At 38.0% G+C, this 15,645-nt stretch overlaps 4 protein-coding genes across 5 annotated transcripts; 2 read left to right on the forward strand and 2 right to left on the reverse strand.

The window, feature by feature from the left end:
• Positions 1–21: 21 nt before the first annotated feature.
• On the reverse strand, positions 22–8,988 carry LOC113669034 (E3 ubiquitin-protein ligase E3D). Of its 2 annotated transcripts, XM_089180256.1 has the most exons (10): positions 8,618–8,988; positions 7,243–7,456; positions 5,977–6,172; positions 5,688–5,839; positions 5,255–5,375; positions 4,099–4,201; positions 3,895–3,955; positions 3,515–3,659; positions 2,783–2,836; positions 470–1,439 (listed from the first exon to the last, which is right to left on the reverse strand). In XM_089180256.1, exons 1-9 carry the CDS (start codon positions 8,847–8,849, stop codon positions 2,807–2,809), a joined length of 1,254 nt encoding a protein of 417 aa, XP_089036382.1. In that variant the 5' UTR covers positions 8,850–8,988; the 3' UTR covers positions 470–1,439; positions 2,783–2,806. The 2 variants fall into 2 exon arrangements, with proteins under 2 accessions (XP_027040825.2, XP_089036382.1); XM_027185024.2 differs by having other exon boundaries at positions 22–2,836.
• LOC113669035 (uncharacterized) lies at positions 26–2,166 on the forward strand. Its single transcript, XM_027185028.2, has 4 exons — positions 26–159; positions 538–614; positions 1,086–1,285; positions 2,027–2,166. Exons 2-4 carry the CDS (start codon positions 557–559, stop codon positions 2,099–2,101), a joined length of 333 nt encoding a protein of 110 aa, XP_027040829.2. The 5' UTR covers positions 26–159; positions 538–556; the 3' UTR covers positions 2,102–2,166.
• A 466-nt stretch (positions 8,989–9,454) lies between the features above and the next one.
• On the reverse strand, positions 9,455–12,747 carry LOC113669019 (flavin reductase (NADPH)). The gene is made up of 4 exons (XM_027185007.2): positions 12,536–12,747; positions 11,566–11,739; positions 10,595–10,785; positions 9,455–9,873 (listed from the first exon to the last, which is right to left on the reverse strand). Exons 1-4 carry the CDS (start codon positions 12,679–12,681, stop codon positions 9,716–9,718), a joined length of 669 nt encoding a protein of 222 aa, XP_027040808.2. The 5' UTR covers positions 12,682–12,747; the 3' UTR covers positions 9,455–9,715.
• On the forward strand, positions 12,680–15,643 carry LOC149041525 (uncharacterized). The gene is made up of 3 exons (XM_089180884.1): positions 12,680–12,936; positions 13,766–13,895; positions 14,369–15,643. The coding sequence occupies exons 1-3, from the start codon at positions 12,680–12,682 to the stop codon at positions 14,381–14,383; spliced, it is 402 nt and encodes a 133-aa protein (XP_089037010.1). The 3' UTR covers positions 14,384–15,643.
• The last annotated feature ends 2 nt before the right edge of the window (positions 15,644–15,645 follow it).

The raw sequence follows: 15,645 nt of genomic DNA on the forward strand, positions 1-15,645 counted from the left end.
TTGAGTAATTACGACACAATATTCTGTCAGCAAATTTAATGAGATATCTGAGGTAACAACTGCGTTCAGTTGAATCACTACACAATACATTACATGTAGTTGTTTGGTACACTGCTAAACGAAAAGTTATTTTCAATATTGTCGTAAGGAACTCAAAAGGTGAGTCTATCATTTTCCTGAGTATATCTCAACCCTTTTGTTCGGTAAGTTTTGTTGCAGTCAAACGCATCATGGGCAAACATTTGGCAAATACCCCTGACTTTATCGTTTCATCCTCAATTAATCCATTCAGTTGCTGAAATTTAAAAAGTTTGATAAAGAAAATTTTACCTTCTTTTTGAAAAAATTAAATTGGGTTAGCATTAATGCCTTTAAACAGGATCATGTTGACAGGAGCGTGTCCAAAAAGCTTATTAATTCGCGTTTTGAAAGTGTTTGTCATGAGGGAAAAGTTTGGTGCATATTTCCATTTATTTTCCTCTTTCACAGTCGTAGAAAGTGCTTAATATTTTCCTTTATTCGCTTTTTCAACTTTAGTCTTCAGCGGACAGAAAAGATGAATACTTGCTTCCACTTAACTTCTCTTTTGCTTTTTGTCGCCGCATTTCTCTCTGGTAAGAATACTCCTGAGTTTAACACTATTTGATGATCCTTCCTGGCGAACAGCACGAAGGAAATAGACTGCATTTTTTCATTGAAAATGTTCTGACTGGGGTTCTGAATAAATTCGACAAAACATTGAGCTGGTGAATCACGCTGATGGAAGCTAATAAGATGTCTTCAATTAAAAAAAAAAAAACGAAAAAAAAAAACGAGAGGATCGATCTAATTAAATGAATGTCCTTCCACTGTAAGCTTTGGTCCTCCTTACACTGTTCGCAAAAGCAGATGTTCAGATAAAATAAAATTCAGCTACACTGAGGATTGTTAAGGACGCGCTTTTGTTAAACAATGGCTAAACTTTGTTTAAATAATTAAACCTAAGAATTAAGCGGCCCAGCAGACAACCTGGGTTCACTATCACATAATTTCTATCTAACATTCTATCTTGATTGTTATAACATTTCCACTTTTGATTGATTCAGATCACCAGGTGAATTGTAAGTGTGGCTCTTCTGGCATCGCCGACACACCTTGGGCAGCTTGTCTTGTTGCAGAAAATGAAGAGTGCCCCAACAATTTTATCAAACTTGAAGATGACAATACTTGCAGCCCAAGTAGCCAGAGGATCCCCGCATGGAAGCCACGGGTGTGTTGCCTCCTGACACCAAATATGGAATTTAAGGTAAATTTGATCAAAAGCAGGTGTCTCGCAACACAGGTTGGGTGGCCTACAGGATGAACTCCTGAAACTCGAGACACTTTACCCTTTAAGCACCTCTCCCCGCCCAGCACATGGAGTTCAGGAACCATACTTGAATACTACGACTTCATGTAATCTGACTCGGAAAAAGTTAATAAAAAGAAAACACACAAAGACATAAGGCGCAACTAAGACGAAATAAGAAGACTTACATCGCATTAAAAAGAATATTGGTGGCCCTTTCATCTTCTCTCTTAAACTTAAAGGATTTATTGGCTAGGAATAATAGTATCAGCGTACAGATTGATGCATGAACATTAAGCTTTTAAGTCGCTTTATCTCAACCCGTAAAGCAGGGTAGATAAGAAGCGACATTTGTTATTGCGAATTCTTAGTTTCCGCTAATGATTTATACATCAACATTTATGACCATTGAGTTAGTTTTCTTCCCCAGTGAACTAAAACTTAAAGATCAAAATAGTCTTCACTTGGCTCACGTTTTCAGCGCTGTTATTTACCCTCTTCCTTATTTACTTATCTGCTTGATGGTCAGCGTTTAAATAATTGTCCATTTTTGTCATTTATTATCTAATAACTGCTTAATTTTTGTTTTGTTTAAAAACAATGGACTTACTTAATTTTTACCTCAAAACATTTATAATTTTACGTGGAGGACGATTTTATTTATTTTTTATATTCCTAACACATGTAACCTCCCCACAGATTAAGGATTCACCATGTCTAGCGGGAAGTCCAGCAAGCAATGACGAGGCAAAGAAGACTCGTAAACACCATTGATTTCGTCAAAAAAGTACCCTTACTTCAATTTGTTTCATTGCCAATAAAAACAGTTTTTTTGGAAATTGTCGAACTACTTCCTTAATAACAAAAAAGTGATGACTGCAATATGCAAAAGTAACGGTGACGATTATTTCTGAATATCGTTCTTTATTTCCCCGAGATATCGCCAATCTCCTAGTTCAGTTTGTCTTGAATGGACTTGTATCGAATTAATTTTCACTTTGTATTGAAACGAACTAACTCCCCTACGGCTTTTCGGTCGATTAGAAGTCGATCAAGTTCTGCTGATAAAAATTATTAAACATTTTGTAAAATTCTAGCGAAGCGACCCATGAGACGTAGGGGAAACGACCTGTGACGTTGGCGAAACGACCTACAATGTTGGCCAACTGGTCGTTAGCAAAACTCCTAGTGGGCGAAACGACTGTTTACCGTTCTAGCGAAATATCGCAACAACGTTGTAACGGATAGCACGCGACACACAATCTAAATGCATTAAATTAACATCACTCCTACGGAATATCGCCTCAGCAATTTATCTTACAGCAAGGATGAGTCATCGAGCGATTTCTCGGCAAAATGATTTTCTTTAGGCGAGAAATGCATGTTTTATGTACTTAAAGAGAAATAACAATGTGATACTTTAAGTTCCTCCCCCCTTTCAGGATCATATCTCACCAGCCAAGCCTAACTAGAGGAAATTCAATTGTTCAATGTCTTCAGGTATCCAACCTAGAAAAAAAGCAATGCACAACAACTCAAAACAATCCTTAGCTTTATCATTTTATGGTATAAGGAATAATAACCACTCCTGATAGAATAAATTGCTTTAGTTCTGATTTTAAACAAACAAAACAAAACAAAAAAATAAACAAAAAGGAATCAAGAAAACAAAAACAAAAATGATCCCGGTTCGGGCGGCTCTGAAATTTCCTTTGAATCAAGTAATTGAGAGGAAATTTTCAATTTTTCTAGCCCGACCGTTTACAATCAGAGGCTTTTGGATCACCTCAGTTAACGTCGTGAGCTTAGAAAAAGGATTCACTTGCATTCCGAGCGTCTTGAGTGAATTTTTGCGCTAAGACAAGCTGAAGAAAGGTAATGCTCATCGCTTCTAGCGTTGAAGATTAAAGGAGAAGCATGCCGAAGAAACGACAAAATTTAGCCATTAAGTGGTTTGAATGAGATATGAGGTTGACCGTATTTTGAGATTCCAAAAGGTAATTCAATAGCTCGAAAATTGTCAAAGGGCAAAGCATTTGAGTTGTATCTTAAGCAACTGAGCAAATTTAAACTAAATACCCGCCCTCTTCTTTATAAAAAGCTTATCAATCATACTTCCTTCACGACGACTCTCTGTGATGCTTAACAAAACTGTCTGCGTTCTTTAGTAAAAGTTACATAGTGTACCTTAAATCCATTTATTTCTCGCATGGTAGGTGCTACTGCCGTTGTACTCTTCATAAGCAAAAGAATAAGATGCAGACAAGTTTCCTTTGGAAACGTTAACAGTTGAACCGTGGGGTTGTTCCGCCAAGAATCTACCTCGTGTTCCCTGTTCATTATTAATTTTGCAGAGAAAGTAACACAGCAATAAGAGACTAGATTTCTTAGCGAAACACAAAGTTAGGTGTACATTTATAGCCAACAACTAACTTGGTACGGACAAAAATCTTAAAAAAGACAAAAAAAAATGAATAAAATAATCAGTTCTCGGTGAGATGTTCTTTCCAGCTTCCTTAGAAATAGTGCCCTTACTTTTAATTAGCACAGAGAACATATCAACTTACCAATCGGTGCCTAGGGATGGCTTAAGTTTGTAAAGAATTTTCACCACCTGCAGGTATCTGGCTGTAAACAGAGAGTAACAAAAACTTAGAGACTGGATTTATTAGCACAACACAAATTTAGTTGTACATGTAAAGCCAACAGCTAACTTGGTACGGACACAAATCTTAAAAAGAGACTAAAAAAGTTAAAAAGAAAGTCAATACCTGTATTGCGAACAGAAAAAAGGCCAGTTTTACTGTAACAACCATATAAAGTTCCAGGTTCGATATTCGTTATCATCGCAGCATCAGCATTAAAAAGCCAAAGCTGAGAAAAAAGAAAATAAAATGAGAATGGGGTATCAATTAAACAAGCAAAAGTGTAATTTTTCCAATATCTGACCATTGTTCTAGCGTAGAACCAGTTAATATTTTCAGCATTACATAATTCTGATGCCCCATTTCTTTAGATGTGTCAATGGAATCTGCTGGTTTGCTTTAAGAAACAGTGGCTGCATGGCAGAGGCAAGTCCTCTCAAGATGGGGAGCAATCCATCACTGTGCTGGAGAAGATGATTATCGACTGACTGATGTATGACATCTTAAGATATTGAGCAGAAATATGAACACCTTGGGAATCAGGCATACCTGAGTTTTAAATTATCAGTGAAAGCCTCAGCTAATAAGGCTTTTTAAGGTATAAATGCCAGCTAACTTCTTTGATATATCAAACTGTAGGCACACATAGCATAGAGAGAATACTTACATGTAGGTTTATATTGCCATTGACAAGACAAGACATTGTGAGTATGTGGTAGAATAAAATGTTAGTACTAAGCACCTTAGTCAATTTTCCACCTTAACCATCTACGCCCTAACATCAGTGTGCATATTCCCCATACTGTTCTCTGTACATTTCTCATGGTACCAACATGATGAATTTGTTTAACAGTCAAGAGCTCCTTTAGTTGGCAAATCATTGCTTTAATTCTCATGGATGAACTTAATGTTTGAATCAGCAATGAAACTGCAAGGAGAAAAGCTGCTTGTCACTCTTAATGTACAATGCAGCCAGCAGACTACAGATTGGGTATACATGAAGTGCAGACTGAGAACAAAATATTATCCATGTCAGTCAAACTTGCAGTAGAAATGTGATAGTATTTTATAACCTGCCCAATTTACTGCCTATTGTTGAACAATCACTTTACAACCACTCATATTGTTTGCTGACTTGGTGGAAAACTACCTAGGGCTGTCTGAAAGAAATGAGCTGAAATACTGTACTCTAAATATCTGCCCCCTCTAAACAAAACAGTCTCTTTGAAGACTACTAAATGACAACCCTCTGGTAATAGAAAACAATACAGTCAAGACTTACACAGGCATGTGTTTGTATCCCACCATTCTGCTTGGATTCTTGAATTAAAAATCGAAAGTTTGCAGTGCCTTGTGATTTGGAAGTCAAGCAACTTGAAAGAAATGTTTCCATGCAATATGTCCTAGAAAAGAAAAAAAACTTCTGTAATGTTTCATCCGAGTTCATTTAATTTATTGCAAAAATTGTAAGGTTGTTGAATTTTTTCATAGGTAGATGTAAATTTATGTGGTCTTTCAGTGCTAACACAGCCCCCAATTTATTAACCACACGGTCACCCACCAATACAAGTTCTGGCTAGAATTACATTATCTGTCTGCTGAGTCAGTCATGGTCTTAACTGTTGAATCTTCGGATTTCCAGGATTGATCAGGTGAAAGAATACATAAATTATGACTTAAAACAAGCCCAATAAAAAGTTTGGAAAATGCTCTACCTGAACAAGTTACTGAATCGTAGGCTAACAGTGTGCTTGTAAAGATAAATGCTGGATTCTACATCACTAAGATCCATCACCACAGAATCTGCATGAATACATCCCAGAGTGGTTTTGCATCTGCAACACTCTATAACTTGATCTTCATTGCCCTTTGAAAAAGCAAACAATTTCACATTTCTACACTACTTAAGAACAATCAAAACCTTCCCCCAGCCACTGACCATGCTGCAACATTTGCAGAAAAAGTATCAAACACCTTAAAAATATGATCTTCATCAATCCTTACTGGTGCAAACTGCAGTCTTCCAGGTTCCATAGTTGAAGGGTGCACTTTGATGTAGTATTCTCCGACAAAGCAGTCCTTTTCACCTGGTTCAAGAACCCCTGCAGCAGATGTTAGATGACTTGTTCCATGACAACACCAGTCCTGAGCAAGTTTGAGCCAGTTTTCAGAAGGCAACTCAAGAACTCTGTCAAACTGTCTTAAAAAAACAAAGATGAAAATCAATGATATTTAAAAGTTGGGAGATGCAGAGGCATATTTATTAACAGAATGTGTTCCATACAGAAAGCAGGGGTTGGAGCCTTGGCTGAGTCACTTCAGTGTTTTGTTCTTGGGCAAGACTTTTAATTCTCTTATTGTGCCTCCCATCACACAGAAGTATAAATGGGGGCAGCAAAATGTTAAAGGAAACCTGATAAATTGCTGAGGAATAACTTTGTAATGGACTTGCATTCCATTCAGGTTAGAGTAGAATTTTTTTATTTTATAATTTCAGTAACTTTCTGCAGCTGAAACTAGGATAAACCCTTTGTGCTAAACCTATAAAATGATTAACCCTTTGTTTCAAACTTACCAATTGATACACCCTTTATTGCTAACAGAGATCCCTCAATTCTGTATCTTACAGTATGAACCAAGAAAATGAGGATGGTAAGAAATCTATTACATATCTGGAGTTCAAATTGGAAAGATTTTGATTTAAAGAAACTTTTGAATTTAGCTGGCAGTACTGTGAAATATGGCCTACCACAAAGATCTTTGAATCATAGCATGCTACACTTATTATCTGAGACATATAGTTTAATGACTTTACAGAACCAGTCAAATGAAATTAATTGCACTTATTTGTACGTTATCATAGTTGGCAGTACTGGTTCCAATTTCAGCATGGGTAGTCCAATGTTTCCAACCTAAGGTCACATGCTAGACATTCCCAAAGATAGAGGTTATCTTTGGTGGGGGGATGGTGTTGTAATAAGACAGCTGAACATGAGGAATACATTTTAAGGAGGAATTAAAGTTACAATTTGACTTTTGAGCAAGTTACATGTACAAATACAGTTCAATCTATGTTTCACATATTTCTCTATGGTGGCTCTTCTACAGTATACATGTATGTCTAGCCTGTATAAGCTTCAATATTTAATCATGGTCTTAAAGTCTGCAATCTGCTGTCTGTTGATTATAATGACCATAAAAACATGTTTGCAAAACCTGAATGATATTTACATGTATGATTGCCTTGCACAAAAGTCGAGTAAAGCTTACATTTCTGGAGAAAGAATGGATGCACCACACATGCGGCAACAAACACTGTGACAGCCCTTCCTCAATTCTCTTAATTCCTCCTTCAAAATTCTCTTTGTAAATCCCTCTTGTGATTCATGACATGTTTGATGTTCAAATCCAAGCCTCATTTGAATCTCATTTTTCCCACATGTTGAAAGGCCACTTACACTCCTGGGTATCACACTGAAAGAAACTATTTAGGGTGCATCTTGTAAGTTAAAATGGAGTTCAGTTAGATGTAATTTGGTATTATTAAATGAGTCAACAAAGTAAATTGTCCACTGTGAAGAGTTTGAATGAAAATGTTTCAGGTCTTGGTCCTTCATCAGAGAGGTGTCCAATTTATGTTATTAACTCAGTTGATAATACCAAGTTATGTTACTAGGACACCTTGTCTGGAAAATAGGCAGAGACCGATCGACCATTTACACCCTAATATCAATATGTGTTCATCTTGTGTGTTCCCTTGGAAATGAGAGAGGCTGTAGGCCCAAACAGAAAGTGGGAAGTCCTTTTGACTAGGGGATGGTGGACTGTTTTCATTTTCTGCTAACTACAATACCTGTGCTGGAACCAATCTGTATTGATTCATCCTCATCCTTATTTCTGATCCTACCAGCGACAGAAAGAGGAGACTACTAATATATATCAAGAGAACAGCACAAGGTCTCCATATTGTCCTGCCCAAGCCAAAGCTACAACCTCATCACTCAAGAGAAATGGATGCCACCATACCAGAGGGTCAAATACACCTTATAATACCTATCCCTTCCCATCTTCCCATTATTGCATTTGAGGATACTTGTGGCTTAATACACTGTAGCATGATCAGATCTGAACTGACGTAGAAAGATTTCTCCACATTCTTTAACATGAGTTTAGAGTATTTCACCTCAATTCCTTAGCCATAGATCAGTTTTCCACCAAATGAACCAATTAAGTCACCAGTCAGCAAATAATACGAGTGATTGTTCTATAATGGGCAGTAAATTGGGCAGGTTATAAATTATTATCACATTTCTAGGTTTAACTCTGAAAAGAATGATATTCGTTCTCAGTCTGCATTTTGTACCCAATCTGTAGTCTGCAGGCTGCATCATACATATTTTATCGACCGATTTGGCCACCACAAGGGATAAGAAGACCAAAAAAATGGGAAAATATTTGTATAGCTCCATACTATTTAGCACAGTTCCCTGTACTTTGCGGAGCACACGGTCGTTAAGTTCATCTAGACGAAATTTTCTCCTAGCTAACATTGCTCTGAGCTCGACAAACTTTTCTCGGTCAATTATTAATTATGACACTTGGGTAGCTTTGCAATATATTTACTTGTAGACAAGCACACACCTACCAGGAAAATGCACAGAAACGTTATCGCCATGTATCTTGTCCATAGTATCTACGCTGACCACGTGGCTATTGATCTCCAAATGTTGCGGACAAATTTTAACCTCTTTCTTTAAATCACCACTATTAGCGCATTTCCTTCTCGCAGTATGTCCCAAACTAACCACTAAATAAGTAGCATTGAAGTTCTTACCGACATCACACCAAATCGGCGGTACGCTTGAATTATCCGCCATTTTGTAAAGTACCAGATTCCAGTACTAACTCGTCTTTTAATTAGTCGGCTCCAGTCTCTTTTATCGCCATCGGCCAGTGAGTATTTTTGACTGCTTTGTTTTGTAGCACATTGTGGCTATTTGAGCGTGGAAGAAGCCATTTGGGGGTTTTCTACTGCATTTCTTAAATGAAAGTAAATATAGGATTCTTCTTACACCAATAACAAACATAATTCCAACTGCTCTATCAAGGCAGAAGTATATTTGCCTTCCTCCCCACCCTCCCCCCTCCCCTACTCTTTCAGTGAAATCACTGCCGCCACTATACAACATGAGCCTGCGTCAGTTTTTTTCGTTTGTGAGAAGAGTTTCTTTCATGTCTTATTTACCGCACTATTGTTAAGTTTCATTTCACGTTCTCTCTAATTCCTGAAGTCGAATCCGGTATACACTGCTCATTTCCGTGTGGCCCTCTTGATTCCCCCAGGTTCTATAGTGTAAGTCTCACCAAGACATTATAAACGGTTTACCGATTCTCTTGGTCGCACCAATTTTACTCACACGATATTTTTTATACTAATATTGTTTGCCGTTCAAATTGGGAATAACTACGACAAAAACATTCATTTATAGAGCTTTGCTTTAGCTTTTATTTAAAGCCTCTTTGACCCAACGTATTTGAAGAGATTTGAACTACAGTGTGTGCAATGCGGCAAATAACCCCGCCTTTCTTATCCAATAAGATAAAATAAAACGGTAATTTCGGCCAACTGAACAGCTTGCTTGCAAGGGTGCGTTTTCGTTCGTCTATTTGGAGCATCTTCTCCTTAACTATGACTAAGCAAGTGCCTCTATTTGGAGGCAAACTTAACGACTACAAGAAGACTCTACTTTTTGCCAGCGATTGCGACGCCCTTGTTGTCCCATTCATTGCTCTGTAATGACTTCAGCATGAAGTGAGCGACATCAGCGCGAGAAACTCTCCAGGCAGATCTTGGTACAGATTGTCCCTCTGCTACCACATAATTAGTTTCGGTCAAAGGGCCTAAAAACACAAAGAAACAATTCAGACAAAAACGTGTACAAAGGTACTTATGATTTAGCAATCCCCTCCACAGTGACATCCGGGCTATTAAGGAGGCCTCGCTACCTTGAGTATCTAAAGTTATAGATTTGCATAGCGTTTGGACAAAGTTTCCCCAGCTTGAAACAGCTGTAGTGAGATGGTCGTATGTTTAAGGTTAGTCTGTGGAATAGGACTGTGTTAGGAAAACTTTATTGTAGATTGTTTGTCGTAGTTCGGCTAGGTCACTAATTAAGGTCATTCAAAATGTTCGTAAACTTGAAATTGTAATGTACGTGAGGCATGGCCGGAGAAGGATCTTCAAAGCTGAATCTCATTCTTTTTAAATGCTTGAATATACATATTTTTTACACTCAGCATGAGCACTTACGAGGGTGACTCTGAACACAACTTTATCGTTCCCGTAAGAGTTAGAATAATAATCTATTTTAAGTGCGTAGCCTGGAAAATTTTCATTAGACCATAAATAAAGACAAGACTTCGAGCATAATTACTAACCAAACTGTTGCATTCGGGAACAATATGTTTGAAATCCTCGATTAGAAAAGAGAAATAAATCATAATTGGTGTAGTAGATTCATCGTTTTTCACCAAATTTGTGCGATATAAGCTTTCAAGGAGAGAAAGGTAAATAATCAATGGAAACATGATTCGATAGTACTCATAGTATGTTATTATGTACCTTTCGTTAGGATTGGAGGTCGCACAATAGTGTAACAGATATTGGACTTCATTACAATATTTTCCATCAGCACCATATCATTTATGAAAGCCCGTGCCAGTGGCCTTCCAAACCAGTCCCACAACCTGGGATTTGACGGATCTTTCTGAGTGTAAATACCAGTCATACAAACCAATCGGCCGACACCTGTCCTGTTGAGTGCAATCAAAACGAAGAAGTTAACACTTTGGGCCGGTTATAAACTGGAGGTCTACTCCAAATCGCAGTTTTACGCATCCAGTGGTCCTTACGTATTTTCTGTGAGAGGGTTGTTTTCCACTACTTGCTTTCAGTCGGCCCTATTGCCACTGTTTACAAATATGAATGTTGAGATAAAGAAGATTCAGCGAAAGATAGAACGCTGTTTATTCGAAAAACGGCTAAACTTCGTTTAAGTAACCGGCCCTTTATGTGTTAAGAGAGGAGGAAGCCAAGATATTTGATCTTTAGAGATCATGAGGACTTTTGTTCTCTTCTCTATTTGTTCTTTGCCAGAATTTAAATCTATACTCGCGTGACCCACGTAGCCGTAGCTTATTCAATTACCATAGCATGAAGCGACTAAGAGTATCACTACTCCACCCCTTCCCCATAAAATTTTAGTCCATCGCAAGGTTACCCCTAAGCTATCAGGCTTCCCTGAGCAATTCGCCAGTTCCATTTATACTCCTAGGGGGACTAGGCACTTTGAGGGTTAACAGTCCTACATTCTTTGTTAAAGTATACCAGCAAAATGCGGGGCATTGGTCACATCTTAGGGAAACCGGATTATTGAGTCTGAATATGACTTGAGGAAGACAATGTGTCCAATGAGGCCTTTTCAAAGGGTTTCAGTCTCTCAGCTCTATCCTTTGTAAAATCTTTGTAAATATTTAATGCTCACTGTATTTCTCTGTCTGCAGGTGTTTTACGTTATATGAAAACTCGATTACCTTTCCATTGCTGATGTGATAGGAGTCATTGATTTTGAGTATAGCGTTGTCGGCGAGAAAATTGTTCCTTTGTGAAAACCCAGACATGACAGCACAGCATTTTTTCCTTCGATGATGGGAACCAGAGACTCTACATCAAAGATATCTCCTTTGACCACTTCGAGGTTTTCTTGTCTGAGGCGAAAAATCCAAAAATTATTTCCGGGAAAACTTGCAGGTTATCTGGTTTTTTAATTATACTTACCTTGACTCTGCGTGGCAGCGCTCTTCGCGATACAAAACTCATTGACTGAAACGTAACTCATTTTTAATTAGAAGCCCAAATAACATGCGTGACTGACTAATCAGGATTGTAGAAGTCGTAACACCCACCAGTCTTTTAAAAATAACTTAAATCAGCTTGTACTTTGGTAAATTTACAAGATCTTGCTTTAGAGATTGATGGCTTAAAAACTAACTGAGCTTCTCTTCTAGCCCTCAATTTATGTTTGACCAAGACCGATGGCAATTTGCTTAAACGCAGTCAAGAGTGATGCAGGTGAAAAGAATATAATTATGCAAATTAGGTTGCGTGTATTCCTATTCTTCGATCGCCATTATTGTTGCTTTGCCAAATTTTCTCCCGATTTACTGCCATCTTACTGATTTTGTGTAAGAATAAACATCACAGAATCTTTCACATACACTATGTATGACAAACAGCAATCTTAATGGGACAAACTGAATTAGTTCCACTCGCCAAGTTCTGATATTAGTAAAGGAGAGACATGTATTCGTATCAAATACGCTCAGTTTTTGCTAATTGTGATGTCTTAAAACATTGCAACGAAACCGAACGATTTTTGTTTGCCTTAAAAATAACCTCGACCCGTGTAAGTATTGAACGAGACAAGCAAAGATTGTTTCGGCTCACAAGCTCGAGATTTAAAGACAACAGACATCAGCAACCATAGCTATGAAAATCACCTACTTTATGGGAAAGGATTCGGGGTTTCTTGCTACGGCGGTGACGGCATGGCCTTTTTCCAGAGCTTGCTGAACAACTGCAAGGCCTGTTGGTCCTGTGGCACCAAAGACTACTAGCTTTGGAAAGAGCAACTCTGCGGCAGTAGCCATGGCTCAGCAATTTACATGTAAGTGTATGAATATGTTTGCATCGGAAAGTCACGCTCCATCAATCAAGTCACGAAACACCAACCACTGGATACAGTCTACAGGTCGATCCATGGCGAGTGGTCCTCAGTTACTGTTTCCTAAGCTAATAGTATTTGGTGCATCAGGACCAACGGGCCTTGAAGTTGTTCGGCAGAATCTGGCAAAAGGCCATGCTGTTACTGCTCTGGTGAGAACCCCGGAAAGTTTCTCTATTGAGTAAGTGGATTTTGACTTACCTATGCTAGTTGTTGTCGTCTTTAAATCTTACCTTTGCGAATCAAAGTGACTTTGCAAGTTTCTTTCTAGACTCTTACCCATTGAAAATTTTAAAGTAAAATCAAACAAATAAAATGAAACGGAATCTTTTCGAATTTCGAATCTTCACTTGCACAATTAAAGACATCATCTTGAATAAACGCGCAATGTATCTGTTTCTGTGCAAACAATACATGCAAGTATATTGTAAAATTATGCGTCAGTTATATTTTCAATGGAAAGCGGATAGAACGCTGCCTTAATGTGTATTTCTGTGCGAAATCATCGACTGAGTAGCAGCGGACCCAGAAAACATATGACAACGCAACAAAACTAGAAATCAAGAAGGCAATTTACATATAATCCAATCTCTTAAACTCTCTCATTTTCTCGGTAAAGTAAACAACCTTTTGTCGATCTTTGTCGATTATTGATTGGAACCAACAGAGAGGCCTTCCAAAAGCTACTATTACCACGGAGTTGTAAATCACATTTCGGAGCACGTGCAGGCAAGACGAGAAAAGGGAAAAAAATGTTTTTTGGGGCGCTCAAGTTGAGATCTATGTTAGGCTGTTATTCTTTGCTAATTTATTCTTGGCTCACACTCTTTTAAAACAACGAATATATAATTTTTCAAAGTTAGTTAAAGCACGACGCTGCTAAACGAATTCAAAGTAAGACATATGTAACAGATCCAAATTATCACCCATTGCTCTCACCGTGTCGTCTTCTGCATTAATTTAAAAGAAATCAAAATCTTGAAGTAAGTAAATAGATGTCTTTGATGTAGAGTCTATAGCACCCATCATCGACGGAAAGAGTGCTGTGTTTTCATGCCTGGGTTTTCACAATGGAACATTTTTCTCACCAACGATGTTATACTCCAAATCTATAACGTCCATAACGTCAGCAATGGAAAGGTAATCGATTTGAATTTTTTTTGTCTTCTGTTTCTTTATACCTGTATGGTGAGATGGTTTACTGAACATAAATAAATCAAGCTAAGAGGTTGTGTCTCTTATATTAGCCTCATTTAAGAGGCAAAGAGAACATTCTTCTAAAATTATTTTTGGACTTTGTCGGGGTATCTGGTCTCCCTGGAATCTCGTCGATCGAGTTTTGGAAAGATATGTAGCAGACGACGTATGAATGTCCATATGGCCAAACAATCCCACCATTTTGCCGCATCACGAAATCACGCTCCTTATCAGGCCGAGGTGGTCGGTTAGACCATCCTGATATCTCAAAAAGCCGAGATGATCTAAAAATAACCTCGTATTTTGGGAATAAAGCCTCCCTTGATAAGTTATAGCGCTAGCAGTAAACATGTGAAGATCAACCCGTCACTTGTAATATATTTTTTGATTGCTTTGATTTGTTTTGATTGCAAAAGGACAGGTGTTGGTAGACTGGTTTGTGTGACTAGTATCTACGTTCTGAAGGATCCATAAAATCCTAGGTGGATGGATTGGATTGTACGGCCACTTCTTCGGGCCTGCATCAACGACATGATACTGATGGAAAATATTGTCATGAAGTCTAATATCTGTTAGACTATTGTGCGACCTCCAAACTTGACCAAAGGTACATTCAGGCCATGATCAACAAATGTCTCAAAAACATTCCTGAGATTATGCTCTCAACCACTACAAACAATCACCATAGTCTCAAGGATATCACCACAACATCTACAGTGCTTTAGACTACAATATGTCCAATATATTTAGAACGAAATAACCATACGAACCAAACGAAATAACTATATGGTCAAGCCTGAAAAGTTTATGTTAGGCGAATTAATGAATGGATTCAACCTTTGAGCGAACGGCCATCTCTCAATGGTTATCTCTAGGATGGCCAAACTACTGTCCTAACGGCATGAAATCCTTAATAAACTCTTTAACGACAAAAGTGTTTATCATCTACTTCTTTCACTAAGGAAAGTTAGTTATGGTCAAAATGTCCATTTTAGCAAAGATTACACTCTAATCAAAACTCTTAGATTAAAGACAAATTCAATTTTTGTTCTTTAGGTCCTTTTACCGGAACTGATTACGTGGTAGCCGAAGGAATGTCTGTAACAAGGTCAGGCTGGATAGTTTCACGGGCTGATGTCGCTCACTTTATGTTTAAGACACTGCAGATCAATGACTGGGATAACAAGCGCGTCGCTATGGGTGGCAAAGATTAGGGTAGTTACTTAGTAATAAACTTTGCGTTGAAATATATGTGGTCAGTCAATCAATATGCATTACAGAGCCTGCGGTTCTTGCACGCCAGCCCTTAAAGAGCCCTGTATAGTAGACAGAGCTTACTTCCTAGCGGTTATATAACGAAGTAAAAGAGGTTACTCAATGATGCTCATTTAGTACAACGGAGAGATGGGTCTTTCCCGTTGGTATCTCGGTCGTCGTTCATAGTTCGAAACTTTATTTCAAGGTAAAAATCCATTGAAGATGCCTTGAGAGAGGCCTAGAAAAAAGTCGAGTTGCTTTCTTTCGTTGCTGTGTGCCCTCCGTATCCTCCGCTTTCACATTACAGCGACTCTACAATAATTATTGACAAGGCAAGGAAATATGGGACTGTGGGATATAAAAATTTTAAAAGAAAGCGAGTAATTCATAGATGAAAGAGCACCAATAAACCGACATACCAAAGACCACTATCGAA

Source organism: Pocillopora damicornis, chromosome 8 (genome assembly GCF_964200805.1).
Source record: "Pocillopora damicornis chromosome 8, jaPocDami1.2, whole genome shotgun sequence".
Taxonomy (NCBI): Eukaryota; Metazoa; Cnidaria; class Anthozoa; order Scleractinia; family Pocilloporidae; genus Pocillopora; species Pocillopora damicornis.

Bases quoted from the DNA above. Each gene is read 5' to 3' on its own strand.
- LOC113669019 (XM_027185007.2), bottom strand. From the start codon at position 12,681: ATGGCTACTGCCGCAGAGTTGCTCTTTCCAAAGCTAGTAGTCTTTGGT. The intron at 10,786-11,565 runs GTAATCGAGTTT...TGCACTCAACAG, and splicing joins ATCACATCAGCAATGGAAAG to GACAGGTGTCGGCCGATTGG. The intron at 9,874-10,594 runs GTACATAATAAC...TTGTGTTTTTAG, and splicing joins ACCTCCAATCCTAACGAAAG to GCCCTTTGACCGAAACTAAT.
- LOC113669035 (XM_027185028.2), top strand. From the start codon at position 557: ATGAATACTTGCTTCCACTTAACTTCTCTTTTGCTTTTTGTCGCCGCA. The intron at 615-1,085 runs GTAAGAATACTC...TGATTGATTCAG, and splicing joins TGTCGCCGCATTTCTCTCTG to ATCACCAGGTGAATTGTAAG. The intron at 1,286-2,026 runs GTAAATTTGATC...ACCTCCCCACAG, and splicing joins CACCAAATATGGAATTTAAG to ATTAAGGATTCACCATGTCT.
- LOC113669034 (XM_027185024.2), bottom strand. From the start codon at position 8,849: ATGGCGGATAATTCAAGCGTACCGCCGATTTGGTGTGATGTCGGTAAG. The intron at 5,376-5,687 runs GTAGAGCATTTT...TTTCTTTTCTAG, and splicing joins CGATTCAGTAACTTGTTCAG to GACATATTGCATGGAAACAT. The intron at 2,837-3,514 runs GTACACTATGTA...CTTTTTTTCTAG, and splicing joins GAGAAATAAATGGATTTAAG to GTTGGATACCTGAAGACATT.
- LOC149041525 (XM_089180884.1), top strand. From the start codon at position 12,680: ATGGCTCAGCAATTTACATGTAAGTGTATGAATATGTTTGCATCGGAA. The intron at 12,937-13,765 runs GTAAGTGGATTT...TCTTTGATGTAG, and splicing joins CCGGAAAGTTTCTCTATTGA to AGTCTATAGCACCCATCATC.